Genomic DNA, 21846 nt, shown 5'->3' on the forward strand with positions numbered 1-21846 from the left:
AAATTTGGTTTCCAACAAGCGAACTAAATGCGCGGCAGCAATTTCATAAGTAGGCGCAAGGTCTACCAAGTGTCTATCCTCAAAATCATCAATAGTACTAACATGGTTGAAGAATTCTTCTATATTATTTCTCCCAACTATAGACCCACGTCCTACCGGTATGTTCTTTGTGGTAAAATTAAAAGGAAACATGATGAAATAAGTAAAGTAAATGCTAGTAACTAAATTTTTTTGTGTTTTCAATATAGCAAACAAGATAGTAAATAAAGTAAAACTAGCAACTAATTTTTTTGTATTTTGATTTAGTGCAGCAAACAAAGTAGTAAATAAAATAAAGCAAGACAAAAACAAAGTAAAGAGATTGAGAAGTGGAGACTCCCCTTGCAGCGTGTCTTGATCTCCCCGGCAACGGCGCCGGAAAAAGAGCTTGATGGCGTGTATTTCACACGTTCGTTGGGCAACCCCAAGAGGAAGGTATGATGCGCACAGCAGCAAGTTTTCCCTCGAGAAAGAAACCAAGGTTTATCGAACCGGGAGGAGCCAAGAAGCACGTTGAAGGTTGATGGCGGCGGGATGTAGTGCGGCGCAACACCGGAGATTCCGGCGCCAACGTGGAACCTGCACAACACAACCAAAGTACTTTGCCCCAACGAAACGGTGAGGTTGTCAATCTCACCGGCTTGCTGTAACAAAGGATTAACCGTATTGTGTGGAAGATGATTGTTTGCGAGACAAAACAGTAAAAACAAGTATTGCAGTAGATTGTATTTCAAGTAAAGAGAATTGGACCGGGGTCCACAGTTCACTAGAGGTGTCTCTCCCATAAGACGAACGAGCATGTTGGGTGAACAAATTACGAGTTGGGCAATTGACAAATAAAGAGAGCATGACCATGCACATACATATCATGATGAGTATAGTGAGATTTAATTGGGCATTACGACAAAGTACATAGACCGCCATCCAACTGCATCTATGCCTAAAAAGTCCACCTTCGAGGTTATCATCCGAACCCCTCCGAGTATTAAGTTGCAAAGCAACGAGACAATTGCATTAAGTATGGTGCGTAATGTAATCAACAACTACATCCTTAGACATAGCATCAATGTTTTATCCCTAGTGGCAACGAGCACAACACAACCTTAGAACTTTCTCGTCATCGTCCCGGTGTCAATGCAGGCATGAACCCACTATCGAGCATAAGTACTCCCTCTTGGAGTTAAAAGTATCTACTTGGCCAGAGCATCTACTAATAACGGAGAGCATGCAAGATCATAAACAACACATGTATAACTTTGATAATCAACATAACAAGTATTCTCTATTCATCGGATCCCAACAAACGCAACATATAGAATTACATATAGATGATCTTGATCATGATAGGCAGCTCACAAGATCCGACAATGATAGCACAATGGGGAGAAGACAACCATCTAGCTACTGCTATGGACCCATAGTCCAGGGGTAGACTACTCACTCATCACTCCGGAGGCGACCATGGCGGTGTAGAGTCCTCCGGGAGATGATTCCCCTCTCCGGCAGGGTGCCGGAGGCGATCTCCAGGATCCCCCGAGATGGGATCGGCGGCGACGGCGTCTCGGCAATGTTTTCCGTATCGTGGCTCTCGGTATCGGGGGTTTCGTCACGGAGGCTTTAAGTAGGCGGAAGGGCAAGTCGAGAGGCGGCACGGGGGGCCCACACCACAGGGCCGCGCGGCCAAGGGGGGGGGGCCGCGCCGCCCTAGGGTTTGGCTCCCCCGTGGCCCCTCTTCGTCTCGTCTTCGGTCTTCTGGAAGCTTCGTGAGAAAATAGGCCTCTGGGCTTTTATTTCGTCCAATTCCGAGAATATTTCTTTACTAGGATTTCTGAAACCAAAAACAGCATGAAAACAAAGAATCGGCACTTCGGCATCTTGTTAATAGGTTAGTTCCAGAAAATGCACGAATATGACATAAAGTGTGCATAAAACATGTAGATAACATCAATAATGTGGCATGGAACACAAGAAATTATCGATACGTTGGAGACGTATCAATGTCCTGCATGGGTGTTTTTCTTATTGCATTGATAATAGCCATACAAATACTTACATACAAAATATTTTAGAAGATGACACCTTGCCAAAATATGATAGGACCGCTGTGTGTTTTCAACTAATTAATGAAAAGGAGGGATCCTCCCAAGTTTCTTCTATTGTTTCTGAAAGTAAATCAGGTTATGCGGACAAGTCACCCTTCAAGCCTCTCCCTCCTGAAGAAGGGAACGAGGAAAAGGAGGAGGAGAAGAAGAAGAAGGGAACGAAGAAGAAGAAGAAGAATAAGGGGAATAAAAAGAAAGAGGTAACAACATATCCCCGCGTATATGAGATAACGATAGGTAACCGTAAGTATGTTGCTCCCGATGATTATTGTGATAATGAATCTGAGTACGATGATCTTCCTATACCCTTTACCCATATTAATGATCATGATTTGGAAGAGCACACTAACTTTGATGTTGGAAATCTCTTTGGTACTGATTATGAAAGTAATGATGATAGCATTATTCATGTCCCCTCAAACGATGATATTGAAAGCTCTAAGCTTGGGGATGTTGTGCTCAAAGATCCTATACTTGAGACCTCTACTTTTAGTGAAAATGATGATATCACATATTCTGGTCTAGATAATCGCTATAGAGATGGATATGACACATGTTACAATTATCCTTATGAAACTTGTCATAGTTATGAGAGGCTTACCAAAAACAATTTCCTTAATATGCAACTTGTTTACCATGTTCAAATTCTTGATAATAATCCTGCTCCAATTACTATTAATGAGAATAATTCTTCTTATGCCAAATTTAATGATACTTCTATGCATAAGAACCATGATAAGAATGTTTTAAGTGATGGGTATATTGTGGATTTCATCAATGATGCTACTGAAAGTTATTATGAGAGAGGGAAATATGGTTATATGCATCTTAATAATATTAAGTTTCCCCTCTTTATGTTGAGAATCTTGAAGTTACTCGTGTTTTATCCTCTTATGCTTGTCACTTTGTTCTTCATGAATTCATTTGTGTACAAGATTCCTATTCATAGGAAGCATGTTAGACTTAAATGTGTTTTGAATTTGCCTCTTGAAGCTCTCTTTTGCTTCAAATACTATCTCTTGCAAATGCATCATTAAAACTCGCCGAGCCCATCTTAATGGCTATAAAGAAAGAACTTCTTGGGAGATAACCCATGTGTTTATTTTGCTACAGTACTTTGTTTTATATTTGTGTCTTGGAAGTTGTTTACTACTGTAGCAACCTCTCCTTATCATGTTTTTGTGCCAAGTAAAGTCTCTATGGTAAAGTTGATGCTAGATTTGGATTGCTGCGCAGAAACATCATTGCTGTCTGTCACGAATCTAGGTCTAATTCTCTGTAGGTAACTCAGAAAATTATGCCAATTTACGTGAGTGATCCTCAGATATGTACGCAACTTTCATTAGTTTTGAGTTTTTCCATTTGAGCAAGTCTGGTGCCATTTTAAAATTCGTCTTTACGGACTGTTCGTTTTTGACAGATTCTGCCTTTTATTTCGCATTGCTTCTTTCGCCGTGTTGGGTGGATTTCTTTGTTCCATTACCTTCCAGTAGCTTTGAGCAATGACCAGAAGTGTTAAGAATGATTGTGTCACCTCTGAACATGTGAGTTTTTGATTATGCACTAATCCTCTAATGAGTTTGCTTAAAGTTTGGTGTGGAGGAAGTTTTCAAGGGTCAAGAGAGGAGGATGATATACTATGATCAAGAAGAGTGAAAACTCTAAGCTTGGGGATGCCCCGGTGGTTCACCCCTGCATATTTCAAGAAGACTCAAGCGTCTAAGCTTGGGGATGCCCAAGGCATCCCCTTCTTCATCGACAAATTATCGAGTTCCTTCTCTTGAAACTATATTTTTATTCGGCCACATCTTATGTACTTTACTTGGAGCGTCCGTGTGCTTTTGTTTTTGTTTTTGTTTTTGTTTGAATAAATGCTTGTGTGGGAGAGAGACACGCTCCGCTGGTTCATATGAACACATGTGTTCTTAGCTTTATCTTTTAGTGTTCATGGCGAAGGTTAAAACTCGCTTCGTTCATTTTTATATGGTTGGAATTGGAAAATGCTACATGTAGTAATTGGTATGATGTCTTGAATAACTTGATACTTGGCAATTGTTGTGCTCTTATTTAAGCTCTTGCATCATATACCTTGCACCTATTAGTGAAGAAATACATAGAGCTTGTTAAAATTTGGTTTGCATGAGTGGTTTCTCTAGAGTCTAGATATTTTCTAGTAAGATGTTTGAACAACAAGGAAGACGATGTATAGTTTTATGATGCTTGTAATATGTCTTTTATGTGAGTTTTGTTGTACTAGTTCGTGCTTGTGTTTGCTTCAAACAACCTTGCTGGCCTAAACCTTGTATCGAGAGGGAATACTTCTCATGCATCCAAATCTTGAGCCAATCACTATGCCATTTGTGTCCACCATACCTACCTACTACATGGTATTTATCCGCCATTCCAAAGTAAATTGCTTGAGTGCTACCTTTAAAATTCCATCATTCACCTTTGCAATATATAGCTCATGGGACAAATAGCTTAAAAACTATTGTGGTATTGAATATGTACTTATGCACTTTATCTCTTATTAAGTTGCTTGTTGTGCGATAACCATGTTTCTGGGGACGCCATCAACTATTCCTTGTTGAATATCATGTGAGTTTCTATGCATGTCCGTCTTGTCTGAAGTAAGAGAGATCTACCACCTTTATGGTTGGAGCATGCATATTGTTAGAGAAGAACTTTGGGCCGCTAACTAAAGCCATGATTCATGGTGGAAGTTTCAGTTTTGGACACATATCCTCAATCTCATATGAGAATAATAATTGTTGCCACATGCTTATGCATTAAAGAGGAGTCCATTATCTCGTTGTCCATGTTGTCCCGGTATGGATGTCTAAGTTGAGAATAATCAAAAGCGAGAAATCCAAAATGCGAGCTTTCTCCTTAGACCTTTGTACAGGCGGCATGGAGGTACCCCATTGTGACACTTGGTTAAAACATGTGCATTGCAAAGATCCGGTAGTCCAAGCTAATTAGGACAAGGTGCGGGCACTATTAGTATACTATGCATGAGGCTTGCAACTTATAAGATATAATTTACATAACTCATATGCTTTATTACTACCGTTGACAAAATTGTTTCATGTCTTCAAAATAAAAGCTCTAGCACAAATATAGCAATCGATGCTTTCCTCTTTGAAGGACCATTCTTTTACTTTTATTGTTGAGTCAGTTCACCTATCTTTCTCCACCTCAAGAAGCAAACATTTGTGTGAACTGTGCATTGATTCTTACATACTTGCTTATTGCACTTGTTATATTGCTTTGCATTGACAACTATCCATGAGATATACATGTTACAAGTTGAAAGCAACTGCTTAAATTTTATCTTCCATAGTGTTGTTTCAATGTCTCTACTAAGAACTTATTGCTTTATGAGTAACTCTTATGCAAGACTTATTGATGCTTGTCTTGAAAGTACTATTCATGAAAAGTCTTTGCTATATGATTCAATTGTTTACTCATTGCATTAACATTGTTTTGAATCGCTGCATTCATCTCATATGCTTTACAATAGTATGATTAAGATTATGTTGGTAGCATGTCACCTCGGAAATTATCTTTTATCGTTTACCTACTCGAGGACGAGTAGGAACTAAGCTTGGGGATGCTGATACGTCTCCAACGTATCTATAATTTCCGATGTTCCATGCTTGTTTTATGACAATACCAACATGTTTTGTTCATACTTTATATCATTTTTATGTGTTTTTCGGAACTAACCTATTGACGAGATGCCGAAAGGCCAGTTGCTGTTTTCTGCTGTTTTTGGTTTCAGAAATCCTAGTAAGGAAATATTTTCGGAATCGGACGAAATCAATTCCGGGGATCTTATAATTTCGCGAAGCTTCCAGAGCACCGGAGAAGGACCAGAGAAGGGGGACAGGGCCACCAAACCACACCCCGGCGCGGCCAGGGGGGGCGCCCCCCTATGGTTTGGGCAGCCCGTGGCCCCTCCGACTCCGACTCTTCGCCTATTTAAGCCGTCGTGACCTAAAAACATCGACAGAAAAGACGAATCTCCAGAAAGACTCCAGGGGCGCCGCCACATCGCGAAACTCCAATTCGGGGACAGAAGTCTCTGTTCCGGCACCCTGCCGGGACGGGGAATTGCCCCCGGAGCCATCTCCACCGCCGTCTTCACCGCCATCTTCACCGCCATCGCTGCCTCCATGATGAGGAGGGAGTAATCCATCCCCGAGGCTGAGGGCTTCGCTGTAGCTATGTGGTTCATCTCTCTCCCATGTACCTCAATACAATAATCTCATGAGCTGCTTTACATGATTGAGATTCATATGAGTTTGTATCACTACTATCTATGTGCTACTCTAGCAAAGTTATTAAAGTAGTTCTATTCCTCCCGCACGTGTGTAAAGGCGACAGATGTGTGCACCGTGTTAGTACTTGGTTTATGCTATGATCATGATCTCTTGTAGATTGCGAAGTTAACTATTGCTATGATAATATTGATGTGATCTATTCCTCCTACATATGCATGAAGGTGACGAGTGTGCATGCTATGCTAGTACTTGGTTTAGTCCTTTGATCTATCTTACACTAAAGGTTACTAAAATATGAGCATTATTGTGGAGCTTGTTAACTCCGGCATTGAGGGTTCGTGTAATCCTACGCAATGTGTTCATCATCCAACAAAAGTGTAGAGTATGAATTTATCTATTCCGTTATGTGATCAATGTTGAGAGTGTCCACTAGTGAAAGTGTAATCCCTAGGCCTTGTTCTTAAATATCGCTATCGCTACTTGCTTACTCGTTTCTATCGCGTTACTACTGCTGCAATACTACCACCATCATACTACACGCCAGCAAGCTATTTTCCGGCACCGTTGCTACTACTTATTCATACCACCCGTATTTCACTATCTCTTCGCCGAACTAGTGCACCTATTAGGTGTGTTGGGGACACAAGAGACTTCTTGCTTTGTGGTTGCAGGGTTGCATGAGAGGGATATCTTTGACCTCTTCCTCCCTGAGTTCGATAAACCTTGGGTGATCCACTTAAGGGAAAACTTGCTGCTGTTCTACAAACCTCTGCTCTTGGGAGCCCAACACTGTCTACAGGAAAGGAGGGGGAACGTAGACATCAGTGGGGTGGGCCGACTCGGTTGGATCCCACCGAGCTGGTTTGGTTCGACCCAAGTGGGCTAATCAGGTGGCCCAAGTGGGCTGGCCAAATGGGCCAGGGGTATTTTAGTAATTTCATAATTCAAATAACCCTGAAATTTTGTAAAATTCAAAAGAAATTATAGATACCTCCAAAAATTCAAGAAAAATATGAAAACTCATAGAACATATTCCTTAACCAAAATAAAATGTGAAATGCAATAAACAAAGAGAATTCAAATTTAAGAATTTTCTATATGAATTTAAAATGGAAAATTCAAATTTGCAATTTTCCTTGGATATATTAAATGAAGGAAAATTCCAAATAACTTTAATATTTTTAAAATTCAATATTTCCAAAAAGAGAAATTTTCTATTATTATTAACCTTTTATTAAGGTTGATATTTTCCAAAAGAAATTCTATTAATCCTAAATCTTTTCTTTTACAAGAAAACAATATAAAAGGATTATAAATTACTACCTAAGACATAAATATTCCAATTAAATCTTAATCATCCAAATTTAACAAGTACTCCGGGGAAAGGGATTCAACATAAAATAATGCACCCATGCATGCATCATGTGGATTTTATAACATTGTACTTACCGAACAATGATGCTTCTTTACAGAACCCGAGGTCCAGGTTCCATCCAAAACATCGAACTGCACTATCTCGCAGTCACCAGGCAAGTTCACTCTTGCTCATGCCATATTGATTATGTTCTATCAATTTACTCGCAAAGCTATATACTTATCACTCCTGCATTGAAAATAAAATGTTACTTTTCCAATTATGAATATGACTATGTGGTTGGCAATGTAACCATGGTATGAGTTGATGGTGGAGGTTCCATTGCAAGGGTTCTATTTATCTAGGACTAATCACCAATGCCGTCTAGTGATTCTAGCGCCGTATATTTCGCGTTAACCATGAGATCTATAATGGCTCTAGGGAAGTCAGATGTATCTTTTCCCTCTCGCATATCAATGGACTAGTGATAAGGGTTGCCTGTATCAGTCTATCTATTGGTAAAGGTGAGGACAGTGGTCCGGAACAGTCTACCAATAGGTATAGGAGAGGGCAGACTTATTAAAGGTCTATGATGGATTGTAAGGGTTGTCCGGGTTAGTCTATCTATAGTGTTTAGGACCAAGCATGTGGATTGTTCGTATCAGTCTACGTTAATGGTAAAGGAGAGAACAAATGCCCGTGTTAGTCTACCTATAGATAAAGGACAGGACGGACTTACAAAAGGGTGGGTCTGCAGGGTCATAGAGAAGGCAGTGATTGGCTTGGTTCTTATGCCGGGCCTCACACCAAGGAAGTGTGGACGGGAAAGTACGCCCGGTTGGCAACAAGGATAAGTTCTCTTATGGGAAAAGTAACGCACCTCTGCAGAGTGTATCAAATTGTGGCTTGTCACTCCCAGTTCCGGGAAGGGAACTACGAACGCGGCAGGAAAGGAACTCCGTGAAGTTCTGGTCAACTTGTGAAGACTGGCGGGCATAGTTTTCATAATAAAATAAAACTTTTGAAGAAATGTTTTCAAAACATGCATTGACCTGCGATTTTCTGATCAATGGTCGTAGCTAGTGCATCAAACACCTTTTCTCTTTTGAACTTGTTGAGTACGTCTGTACTCACTTTCTTTCGACACCCTTGCTAGACTGGGACAATGAAGAGGAGGCCTGTACCGGAGCACCGGAAGGGGACTACGAGTTGGTCTACGAAGAGCCTGACCTGACAGGAGGAGTAGAAGGCGTGGACTATGGGATAGTCTACGGAGTTGACAACACCGAAGCGGAAGAATAGAGTCTCACCTTAGTTCTATCAGAGCCGAGCAGCGTAGTGGCATACTTAAATAAGTTACTGAGCTCAATATGTCTCTTAAGTTGAGTTGTAAGAGTACTTTAGTAATATCGTAGGGTGTTCTCATCGGACCTGTGAGAATACCAACTAGTTAAGACCATGTTTGTAATATAATCTGGAGTGTTATGACCTCCAATGTTTCTGTTGTACCACTCTGAGAGATGTGATATTTGTGAAGAAGTCCCTTCATGAAGATCATATCAACGACTTGTATACTACAACATGAAGTTGTATGTTGGGTCACCGTAGCTGGTATCAGAGCAAATGTTGCGACCTTAGGTTGGAAAAACCTAGTAAAGGGAAAAGACCTATAGGAGCCAAGTAGGAATAGTAAAGAATTCTCTAGAAATATGATGTTTATTCACTTGAGAATAACAAAATCATGTCTTTTAGTGCGATAATTCTTTATTATAACTATTATGATGCATCACCATTACTAATATTTTACTCATGTATACAACCAGAATGGCGTACACTTTTCCAAGGAGGACGTTAAGGAAGGTTGAAGGCTGGCTTGGAGATTATGAGGGAAGTCTTACAGATCTCCTGCGTGGGATGCTGAAAGAACTTCGTTGCGAAACTAGGATTCCTGTTCTCAAGTACATCTACTATGATGGCGAGATAGTAGCCAAGTGCAGAGTCTCAGTACAACTACCTAAAACACTGGAGATGAGTCGCATTATGCCGTATGGAGAAGCCAAAACACTCACATCAGCGTACCACATGGCTATCTTTAAGGAAATTCTCGAACTCAGGCAACACAAATCCGTAGAATTCTTGTGTTCAGAGTATTCTCATGTGCCTCATGCCGAGGAAGATGAGGATCCTTCTCTGAATCATCTACTCATGGCACATAAACATCCTGAAGTAGCTGCACATCACATGGACAGCTGCAAGTCCTTGCTGACTACGATGTATTTACTCCACATGAAGATGGTGGAGAAAGTCACACATATGCTTTCTGAGTTCACGGACCCTGACAAAGTCCAGACTCAAATGCATGATCTTAGGGAACAACCCCAACATACAACACCTTACTTCAGCCTAAACAGCTTCATAGATTTGAGTGACCAGGTGCCAAAATCAGAACCACCTACACCCAACTTTGCTCCACATTATCCACATGTGTCAGAGTCATATGATGCAAGATATGTGGGAGACGATTCGGGAAACCCAGCTTACTCGGAGTCACCAATCGAGAACTCGACTGGTTGGCGTTTCGGGGAACCCTTTGGAGATGAAGAAGAACCTATTCCGTGTGATACGGAAGATGAAGGAGGCGAGGTTAATCAGTATCGTACCCGACACTACGGGCAGAGTGAGAAGGATACCAACTCCATTTCTCTTGATTTGGAGATGGGGTTATCAAATACATCTCAATATGAGGTAGGTGAGAGTTCCGGAGTGAAGAAGAAAAAAAGAAGAAGATGAGGGGGCAAGTTGATAGAAACCCTCCATGGATGGCGAATGAGGGAGGTGTGTATCCTGCTGAGGATACATACGAGTCACCGTCCAGCTATTTCGGCATGACAGGTCTCTGTCTCGGCACTTCGTCCGATTCAGACTATATTCCAATTGGAAGGACTTATGTTCCAGACGGTGTTCGGAAGACCAATCGTTGTACCGGATGGACTCCAGGCATGTAGACAGAGATAAACGAAGATGATGAGGAGTAGTGCTCACGAGAGGAATAATGTAGTCTAGATGGTATTGTACTAGGACGTATTTTAAATTCCCGTTGGCTTGGGCTTTGAGCCAAAATAAGTGGTTATATATGCCACATGTAATATATGTGTGTAATGTTATGTTATATACGGTGTATATACATAATAAATGTTTTCTTTGGATTTGCTTCTTGATTTCATTGTGTGACTAGTTCTGGGCATTGAGTTGAGCTCACAAAACATTTGCATGGTGTAATTATGAGTATCTCTCTTTGTTAGAGGACTAGGGGGATATGGCGTTAGTTGAGACCGAAGATGCTCGAAGAGAGCGGGAGGTGAAGGAAAAGGAAGAAGCAGATGAAGCAACAAGAATGGAAAATGCACCACCACCACCACATCCTATGATGCACCCAGATTTCCAGCAGTACATGAGATCGATGGAAGAAGATAGGAGGAGGTACCAGGAAAGCCAAAACAAGAACGTGCAGGATTTCTTTGCTCAAGTCATCAACGACATGTGCAATGAAGGTAGAGGTGTAACCCTATCAGACTTTCAAAATGCAAGACCACTACCTTTTGCATCAGATCCAGAACCAATGGATGCAGAAGATTGGTTGATGGATACAGAAAGGAAGTTAAGGACGGTGAGATGCAATGATGAGGAAAAGATTAGGTATGCCACCTATCTTTTGTTAGGACCCGCGGCTTCATGGTGGGAGAATGTTATCGTTGTACACCCACCGGAGAAGGTGTTCACATGGGAGGAATTCAAGAAGAAGTTACGGGATGCTCATGTTCCGGAAAGCGTGGTGGAGTTGAAGAAGAGGGAGTTCGAAGAGCTACAACAGAACACTGCACCAGTCATGGCTAGGTATGCACCAGAGGAGGTTAATTCAGATGAGAAAGAAAGAAGAGGTTCATGAAAGACATGAATCCTTATATGAAGATGCAACTGAGGTTAGCACGGACCGCAGAGTTCCAGGAACTGATTGACTCGTCAATCACTTTCGAGGATGACTACAAGCAGGTCCAAGAGGAAAGGAGGAAGAGGGCTCGTATCGAGCCAAGGAAGTACCCAATCACTAAACCAACACTGGATAGAAGTTTCAAACCACAATATCGACCTACCGGTAACCAAAATAACCGTGGAGGTCCGAATCAGAACCCGAAATCCCAGATAATCTGCAACAACTGTGGGCGGAGGGGACACATCATGAGAGAATGTCAGAAACCCAGGATCATATGCTATGGTTGTGGGCAAGATGGACACATGAAGCCGGAGTGTCCGAACAAAGCGTCCTGGAGTGGATAGAACTTGGGTGGAGGACGAGCTGGATGTGGTAGTAACTACAACAACCGCAACAACAACAATAAAAACAACAAAAGGGGCAAGCCGTATGGAAAGCTGAATTGCACAAACTTGGAGCAAGATGGAGAGTCGGATCAAGCAGTTCTAGGTACGCTCAGCATTCTTACTCATCCTGGCAAAGTACTATTTGATACTGGAGCAACTACTTCATTCCTTGCACGGGAATTTGTGGAAAAATACGGGATTAAATGTTGAAAACTAGAATATCCCATAATTGTCTTATCCGCGGGGGGACGATCTTAGTAATCCACGTGAAAGAGGCACAAGTTATAACCATATGTGACTTTGTGTATTTCGCGGACCTATTCATCATTCCCATGAAGGACATATCAGTCATCTTAGAGATGGACTGGTTGACGGAGAATGGAGCAGTGATAAACTGTGGAGACAAAACAGTATCACTCCGCAATTCCATTGGAGGTCAGATAGTATTTAAGGGAGACAAGTACACTCAATTGGATATAGGATTGGAATTAAATAGTCTGAAGGAGGTAAAGATTGAGGAAATTCCAGTGGTGAATGAGTTTCAAGATGTATTTCCCATGGAATTACCGGGTATGCCACCCGATAGGGAGATATAATTCACAATAGATCTGATTCCAGGCACATCACCAATAGCTCAACCACCATATAAGATGGGATAAAAGGAGTTAGTAGAGTTGAAAGCTCAAATTGATGAACTGGAACAGAAAGGATTTATCCAAGAAAGTGTGTCAGCGTGGGGAACACTAGTTATCTTTGTGGATAAGAGAGATGGAGGTAAGAGGATGTGTGGAGATTATAGGAATCTCAACAATTTAATCAAGAACAAGTATCCTTTACCCAGAATACAAGATCTATTTGATCAAGTTCAAGGAGCAGGAGTTTTCTCGAAGATAGATTTGAGGTCAGGATACCATCAAATCAAGATCAAGAAGGAAGATGTTCCGAAAACCGCGTTTGTATCAAGGTATGGAAACCATGAATACTTGGTTGTACCATTTGGACTAACAAATGCACCATCTATTTTCATGAATTTGATGAACAAGATATTCATGAAGTACTTGGACAAGTTTGTGATAGTGTTCATTGATGATATTTTGATATATTCCAAAGACAAAGAAGAACATGCAAATAATTTGAAGATAGTTTTGCAAATTTTGAGAGAACATCAGTTGTATGCTAAGTTCAGCAAATGCAAGTTTTGGTTGGATAGTGTAGAATTTCTTGGACATGTCATAACCAAAGAGGGGATAGCGGTGAATCCAAGTAAAGTTCAGTCTGTATTGGAGTGGAATTCACCCAAAAATGCTAAGGAAATAAGAGGATTCCTTGGAATGGCAGGTTACTCTCGAAGATTTATTGAGGGATTTTCGAAGATTGCAGGACCAATGACCAAGTTATTAAAGAAAAACACCCCATTTGTGTGGACTGATGAGTGTGAATTCATTTTCCAGAAACTTAAAGAGAAGTTAACCACAACACCAGTACTAGCAGTTCCATAACCAGGAAAGGATTATACGGTATATTGTGACGCTTCCAAGAATGGACTTGGATGTGTTCTGATGCAAGACCGTAAAGTGATAGCTTATGGATCAAGACAACTGAAGCCACATGAACATAACTACCCAGTACATGACTTAGAGTTGGCGGCAGTCGTGTATGCTTTGAAGAGTTGGAGGCAATTTTTTTATGGATCCAAATGTGAGCTATATACTGATCATAAGAGTTTGAAGTATTTCTTTACTCAAAAGGAATTGAACATGAGACAGAAGAGATGGTTAGAGTTGATCAAGGATTATGAATTGACGATCAATTATACACCAGGTAAAGCTAATGTTGTAGCAGATGCTTTGAGTAGAAAAATTATAGAGAACCAACCTATAGAATGGGAAATTCCAAAGGAACTTCGGAAAGAACTAGAAGAAGCTCAGATCTTACTCATTCAAGGTGATGCACTAGGAAGTATAACAACCTTAAGAATCATGGATGAGATGTATTCTGATTTGAAATACGAGATCATTCCGAAGCAAGTTGATGATGAGTTCATCCAAGAGGAGATAAAAGGATAGGGGAAGGAAAACCATCAGAATTTCATATAGGAGATTTGATTCATTATATTTTCAGAAGAGAATGTGTGTAGCAGATGATCCGAAAGTTAAGGCAGTCATACTTAACGAATCTCATGAAACACCTTACACAATACATCCGGGAAGTACCAAGATGTATATGGATTTGAAAGAGATGTTCTGGTAGAACAACATGAAAAGGGAGATAACCAAATATGTTTCGGAATGCCATACATGTCAACGAGTAAAGGCAGAACATCAGAGTCCTGCTGGGTTACTTAAACCTTTGGAAATTCCGGAATGGAAATGGGATGAGATTGGAATGGACTTTGTTATGGGATGAGAGTGCTCATTTTCTAGCAGTAAATCGGAAAGACACTTCGAAAAAGCTTGTGGATATCTATGTTAAAGAGATAGTTAGTAAACATGGAGTACCGAAGAAGATAGTCTCAGATAGAGGTTCGATCTTCACATCAGCATTTTGTAAGCAACTCCAAGAAGCTTTAGGATCCAAGTTGAATTTTAGCACGGCATATCATCCACAAACCGGAGGACAGACGGAAAGAACCAATCAAATACTTGAAGACATGCTTAGAGCTTGTGCTCTAGATTTTGGAGGCTCATGGGAGGATCACTTACCACTAGCAGAATTCTCATCCAACAACAGTTATCAAAGTAGTATCCAAATGGCACCATATGAAGAATTTTATGGAAGAAAGTGCAGATCTCCAATCTTTTGGTTTGAAACAGGAGAGAATAAAGAGTTTGCACCGGATTACATTAAGGAAAGACAAGGAGTTATAGAGGTCATCATAGATAGACTCAAGATAGCTCAGAGTCGATAAAAGAGTTATGCCGACCAGAAGAGAAGATTTTGGGAACCCAAGGTGGGAGATATGGTCTACCTAAAGGTTAGTCCGATGAAGGGACTAAAGAGGTTCGGAGTGAAAGGAAAGTTAAGTCCTCGATATATAGGACCATTCAAAATACTCAGCCAGAACAGAGAGACAGCTTTTGAGCTAGAATTACCCAAGAAGTTGAATTTGATTCATAATGTATTTCATGTATCTCAGCTTCGGAAATGTCTGAAAGCACCAGAGGACCCCGTCTCACATGAAGAGATAGAATTGCAATCAGACTTAACTTATGTCGAAAGACCAGCGAAGATTCTGGAAGAACATTGGAAGAAGTTAAGAAATAGGGCAATCAAGTATTGCAAGGTTCAATGGAAACATCACCCCGAGCGAGAAGCAACTTGGGAAAAGGAAGATGATCTCAGAAAATCTTATCCCGAGCTATTCAGGTACTTCAACTACAACTTCAGGACGAAGTTTCAGTTAAGGGGGAGAAACTGTAATATCCCAGAATATAGAACCAACGAAGGGTAGAATTAAAAATGGGATGTGCATTTCATCGCAAAGAGAGGGGATTTGGTGACTAGGTGTATACGTGAGCACCCTCTAGATGTCACACGATCTGCGTTGAGATCCGATTATTGTTAATTGGATCTATTGCCTTGACGTTCTCTTATCCATCGCTAAGCGTACTTGGCGTGGGTCCCACACGATTTGAAAGTGCATCTCGCCCACTATTTGAATTCAAAAAGGTGGGTCCTACGTGAATTGGAAGTGTTGTTAGTGCTGATGTGGTTTGCTAATCCAACAATGATGGTAACAGTGGATTGCTAGATGTGACACGTGTCAACCAATGGATGCGTGCTCACGTATACACCCGATCACCAGGCTTCACCCGAAATAGAATATTGTGTAGTTATTTTCTATACACTAAAATATTTACATGCATTTTATTTTCACGTGACATGAAGAAAAAACGTTAAGCCCCGTGGCAACGCATTCAACTAGTATAGTATAGATAGATATATGTAGTGGCATATTAGTTTTTTCAAAGATCAAACAATTTAATGATTGAAGAGTACGTAGAAAAATATAACAGCATCTACAACGTCAAATACATATAATATGAATGTATATTTCATGAAGATTCTAGTAATGTTGATTTGATGTTGTTAGATGCTAATCTATTTTTTGAATTATTTTATCAAACTTTATCATTTGAATTTTAAAACTACGATGCACTCATTTTGATAGAAATGGATTTGATGTAGGTAGTACTATCTGCCGTGTAAAAATCTGGACTGACGTGATATCAACATGAATGATATGAATAAAGGATGTAAACAGATCGGACTGGATTTTGATGTTACCGCTTCCTTTACCATATATTTTTGATGAATTTAAAGCGGATCAGATAATGATCGGTTGCGGATTCGAATTCGAATATACGAGACCGCGGATCTGAACGCAGGGGACTCAGGGCGGAAACAAAATTACTCGGATATGTACGTGCATAAGTAGGCCGCAAATCATACAATCAAAAATAATTAATAAGACGAGTTTAACAAAACATTCATATTAGATAGAGTGATTATGTAAATGAGTTATTGTTTAGCGAAGAAATTTGGCAACTCGCTAATTACTACATATGCTCTATTAGTTTTGACGTTTTGGATCAAAATCGAATTATTCGGATAAAAGCGATCGGATAATTCTAAATAATTTTTGAATATGGATATCTGGATGCTATTTGGCATACCGTATCCGGTGTGAAGTTCGAACCGGATATCCTTATCCATCGGATCTCTTCAAACGGATTATAGATTCTCTTAAACAGATATGAAAACGAATTTAGTGCGAAAATTATTCTTTCCATTTACGCCGCTAGATACGAATCACCACAAATGTGCGGATAACTCGCAGCAATTTTTGAAGTGCAAGGTTATGCCACGGCGCCTCCATGAAATCGCCATCTCACATCCACCAGTTGTCGTGGGTAAAAGGAAGTGTCTGTATGGCGCTTGTGGCATGATGTCCATCCACCATCCAGTGCCGGACAACCACCACCACAAGGAGACAAAGACGAACCGAGGTATATATCACCGGAGCAGTTACATAAACGTATCTGGTTCTGAGCAACCACGTCTGTCATCGTCTTGTTCAAGCTCGTGATTTCTCACCCTCATGGAAGGAACCATCTCCAGCCCCGCAAACAGGAGGTACGCATATGCATACTGACGCCGCTGTGTATCCTCGCTAAAATTTGGACTGTAGTATACTTGTATCAGTATATGTAGTGCTCTGATCTGTTGCGGTTGCTAGGATTGCCGTCGTCACCGGCGGGAACAAGGGGATCGGTTTCGAGGTATGCCGGCAACTAGCCAGCGATGGCATTACAGTGGTTTTGACGGCCCGGGACGAGACGAGGGGCACGGTGGCGGTGGAGAAGCTCAAAGCCATGGGGATCAGTGATGTCGTCTTCCATCAGCTGGACATCACAAACGCTTCGAACATTGCTGGATTGGCCGATTTCTTGAAGACCCGTTTCGGGAAGCTAGATATTCTGGCAAGTTTTTTGATTTTCCTCTCTACTCCTGCTAGATGAGATGCAAAGGCTTTGGGGATCCGGCAAGTGGTTGATCGAATTCTCGGTTAATTTGCAGGTGAATAATGCCGCAATTGGTGGGGTTGAGTACCTCCAAGAACTCGATACCAACGAGGAAAAGGTGAGGTCAAAGTCCTTTTTTTTTTCTCCTCTTGTAGATGTGAGGTGAATTCTCTAGCTGAACATGTTTGTCTGTCCATATATACAACAGTTCATTGGCCTAGATTTCCACCAGAGACTCGAATGGATGTTCAAAAATATCAACGAGACCATCGACGGCGCAAAGGAAGGTGTGAAGACAAACTTCTACGGCACGAAGCATGTAATCGAAGCCCTGCTGCCTCTTCTGCTGCAATCTTCCTCCGAGGGGAAAATAGTGAACGTCTCCTCTGGTGCTGGACTTCTTACGGCAAGTTCCGATCACCAATCATGCTATATAGTGATACCCGAAATTTCCCCTACACCGTAGTAAGAGTTTCTCTAGTAATCCACGTGTACTGCATGCAGTTTATCAAGAACGAGGAGGTGAGGCACGAGCTCAATGACATCAACAACCTAACAGAGCAGAGAATAGACGAGCTGCTGGACAAGTTCCTCGAGGATTTTGAGGCCGGGACGTCGGAGGCGCAGGGGTGGCCGACCGTTCTCGCAGCATACAAGATGGCCAAAGCCACCATGAACGCCTACTCGAGAATCTTGGCCAAGAGGCACCCGGAGCTCCGCGTCAACTGCGTGCACCCAGGCTACGTCAAGACCCACATAACCATGGGCTCGGGTGTCCTGACGCCCGAGGAGGGCGCGCGTAACGTCGTGAAGGTGGCGCTGCTGCCCGAGGGCGGGCCGACCGGCTTGTACTTCGACAAAGGCGAGGAGGCGTCGTTCGTCTGAGAGATACCTACCATGGCGACGGCTCGACTGCCGCTTACTGCACCGCTGGCTTAGTTTTGTGGTAGCTACACTGCTTGTTTTAGATGAGAATCATTTAGTCGTAGGGTTTACATTCGATATTCACTACTGTGTGGAGAACGCAAAAAGAATCATATGAGACCTCAGAAAAATATAAGTCATAAGTTAGATTAGAGAGTTTTTACGGTACCCTATACTGCATGTAGCAGTATAGGGAATGTCACCGTTGATTTGCATCTTCCTTGATTTGCATCTTTACAAAATAGTGGGGAAAAAAAGTAGGCTGCTGATGGGCCAAGATTGCCATTGTTGCTCTGGCTTTCACGCCATCCCAACGGTATGTGCATCTTCCGCTGCCACCGAGGTCGCCTGCTCGTCCACCTCGCCGCAGCGTCGCCGCCGCGTTTGACCTAGGCTGCGGCCACCTACATAGCTCTCGGCGCCCTCCCGCCATCACCTGCTTGCCGCCGCCGCATTTGACCTTGGTGCCCGTGTGCTCGTCAACCACGCCGTAGCGTCTCCGCGTCCTGATCCGGGAAAGCTCATCGTAATTAAGTAAATACATACTCTGAGATGAAATTGACTATATCTGGAAGCTGTGTTTTATTAAGATTAGAAAATTCGATCTGTCTCTGAATCGCTGTGCAGATCCATCATGAGTTAGACCCATGGTAAACGTTGTGAATAGTTTTGTTTTTTGTTTTTGCCTAGACTAGATGCCTATAGAAGCACTTGAAACTAATGTATGTGGTGATTCTAATGTGTTGCATATACTTTCTGTCATGTCAATATCATTGTTAAATTAAGTATGGGCAGGATTTGTTTAGTTTAGAAGGATAATCGTGAAGTAAACTATTTTACGCACTAAATGTCACGGATATTGCAGTATTCATACTAAAACATGTGTTAGTTTTACTATTAGACTCGTAATAATATAGCTCTGGTTCATAACTACAGTGTACGCCATGGAGGACAATGAAGAACATGATATGGTGCTTAATGAAACTTGTAGTAGTAAGGAAGAAGGTTACAAGTACTACAATGCATATGGTAAGTACAAGGGATTTGGTGTTAGAAAAGAAGAGCTGATTAAGAAATCAGGCATGGACATAGCTTTCCAGCGTCTTTATGTGTGCTCTAAAGAAGGATACCGGCGAAGAAGCACTTTGATAAAACTAAACGAAAACGAACACCCCAGACACTGTCGCGTTGTGGATGCGGTGCTTGGATGGAGATTGAGATGTCTATGGAAAGTGGTTAATGGTTTGTAAAAGATTTCATGGGTGAACATAACTTGAATAAAATGGTACAGGTTGTCTTCTGAATAAAATGATACAGTTTGTCTTTTGTAAATACTGCCATTAAATTATAGAGAACCGATTGTAGATATTAGGTACCATACATATGCTAGACTGTGGATGGACCTATCAGAAAGGTCAGGTGCCACAACATTGTCCAATGATATGCTTTCGACAGACAAACAACGAGTTTATGCTCCAACAAATCACAGAAACCAAAAACCCACTCTGTAGCTTTACTTGTAAAATCAGATTTCCAATTAAGGGACATCATGAAGAACCCCTTTGTCAATATACTGTCAGCATCAAAACGATATTAGAATGAAATACCTGTATTTTACAACTATATTACCTGAAATAGATAACACAAATAAATTATGAAGTATGCCAATTAGACAGAGTGTTATTCACTTGATATGAAACAATATTCTCTATAACATTTCAGATAAATTTACTAGTATGCATAAATCAACCAAGAAAGGAAGAAACAGGCAATATGAAAGCTTTCTTTAGTACTCTCCAGGAAAGTCATATGGAGTACATTATATCCAGGAAAGTCATTTAGAGTACATTATATGGCTCCTGTTTCACTTTCAGACCTTGGAGCAGTAGATGTTCAGAGCTGGAGCTCGGAGCAGTAGCCATAGGATCTTCGGGAAATAACTGCATGTGCTTTGTCGTCGTGCCTGCTATGGTCCAGAGTGTACTGTCATCACTCATTTCTTCATATGTGGCTTCAGTGAGATGCATAGCTTTCTGAGCCTTCTTCTTGTAATATTCTTCAAAAAATGCCTTCTTTTGTGCAACTAAACCAGGCATGGTGAGTTTGCTTATGTCCTCATGACGTCGGTTGTGTTCAAATGCTGATCTGTTTTCCCATGACAATGACCCCGCAGGAAATCTACAAAATGATATGGAACCATGATCAAGTATCATTTTCTGAACTGAATCATCCTGAATGGCGGACACAAACTGAAATTAGGGACTCAGAAATCTAATTTATTAGAGCAACAGACAAAAGTAACTAACTAATGGTTAGAAAGCAATATCTAGTCATCTAAAAACTATATTCAAAAACTACATAGACATTACTTATAAGGCCCATGCCCCTGGTGATCAGGCTAATTGCCATGTAATAGCATGGATCACCCCCCAATGTTGATTCTAGCTGAAACAAGAAATCCATGATTCAACAGTAACAAAAATAGTTTGTGACTAATTTAAAAAACTATATTCAAAAACTATACTGGTCATGATTTGGACGCTCTAAGTCCAGCACTATGATTCCATCTTCACCGTTAAATCCATCGATTGGAGGGCGGCCTATAATCCATATGCCGGGTACGGTAAAAGAGCTCTTAGATTAAGACCAATATTTTTACCATGTCTTGTAATGGCTGGAACACAACAGTGGTGGAGCCAGCAGGTGTTAGGGTGGGGCATGTTTAAAAAATCTAACTCATAATGTACATGAGATTACCATGTTTGCTCCACCCAAGGAAAATTTTCTAGATCCGCCACTGGAACACAAGGATCAGTTTAAAGATCACTAGGACAATGGCCGCGCGATGCTGCGAAAGAGCAAATATGTTTTAACTTTAAAATATAAAATAAATATATTATTGTAGCAAACTTAACTATTATAATTGTGCAAAAATAAGAAAAAAATTAAGATGACCGCATAAAAAAAATGTATAAACACACCTCAAGATACAAGGCAGACCCGTGAGATGTAAGAAAATGGCGGGCATTGGCCTAGTAAAAAATAGTACTTCTATTTTCGGGAAGGAATTAAGCTTCTTTTAGCAATAACAATTTTCTTGGCTAGTCAGCTCATTGACAGGTGGGGGCTATCTCTTGACGGGTCGCACGGTCAGGTTTGCCGCCGGCCGTCTGGACGTTCGACCGGCGTCGATCGATCCTCGCATGCGCAGGCACCTGTCTTGGTGCACCAGCGAGGAA

General features: G+C 41.2%; 1 protein-coding gene across 1 annotated transcript; it reads left to right on the forward strand.

The window, feature by feature from the left end:
• The first annotated feature begins 17111 nt into the window (after positions 1 to 17111).
• On the forward strand, positions 17112 to 18768 carry LOC124699374 ((+)-neomenthol dehydrogenase-like). The gene is made up of 5 exons (XM_047231689.1): positions 17112 to 17294; positions 17398 to 17641; positions 17739 to 17801; positions 17892 to 18089; positions 18188 to 18768. Exons 1-5 carry the CDS (start codon positions 17260 to 17262, stop codon positions 18566 to 18568), a joined length of 921 nt encoding a protein of 306 aa, XP_047087645.1. The 5' UTR covers positions 17112 to 17259; the 3' UTR covers positions 18569 to 18768.
• The last annotated feature ends 3078 nt before the right edge of the window (positions 18769 to 21846 follow it).

The sequence above is a fragment of the Lolium rigidum genome, chromosome 3 (genome assembly GCF_022539505.1).
Source record: "Lolium rigidum isolate FL_2022 chromosome 3, APGP_CSIRO_Lrig_0.1, whole genome shotgun sequence".
Lineage (NCBI taxonomy): Eukaryota > Viridiplantae > Streptophyta > Magnoliopsida > Poales > Poaceae > Lolium > Lolium rigidum.

Excerpts from the sequence above, each read along its gene's own strand:
- LOC124699374 (XM_047231689.1), top strand. The coding sequence starts at position 17,260 with ATGGAAGGAACCATCTCCAGCCCCGCAAACAGGAG. Across the intron at positions 17,642-17,738 it reads TCGGGAAGCTAGATATTCTG|GTGAATAATGCCGCAATTGG; the intron begins GCAAGTTTTTTG and ends GTTAATTTGCAG. Across the intron at positions 18,090-18,187 it reads CTGGTGCTGGACTTCTTACG|TTTATCAAGAACGAGGAGGT; the intron begins GCAAGTTCCGAT and ends TACTGCATGCAG.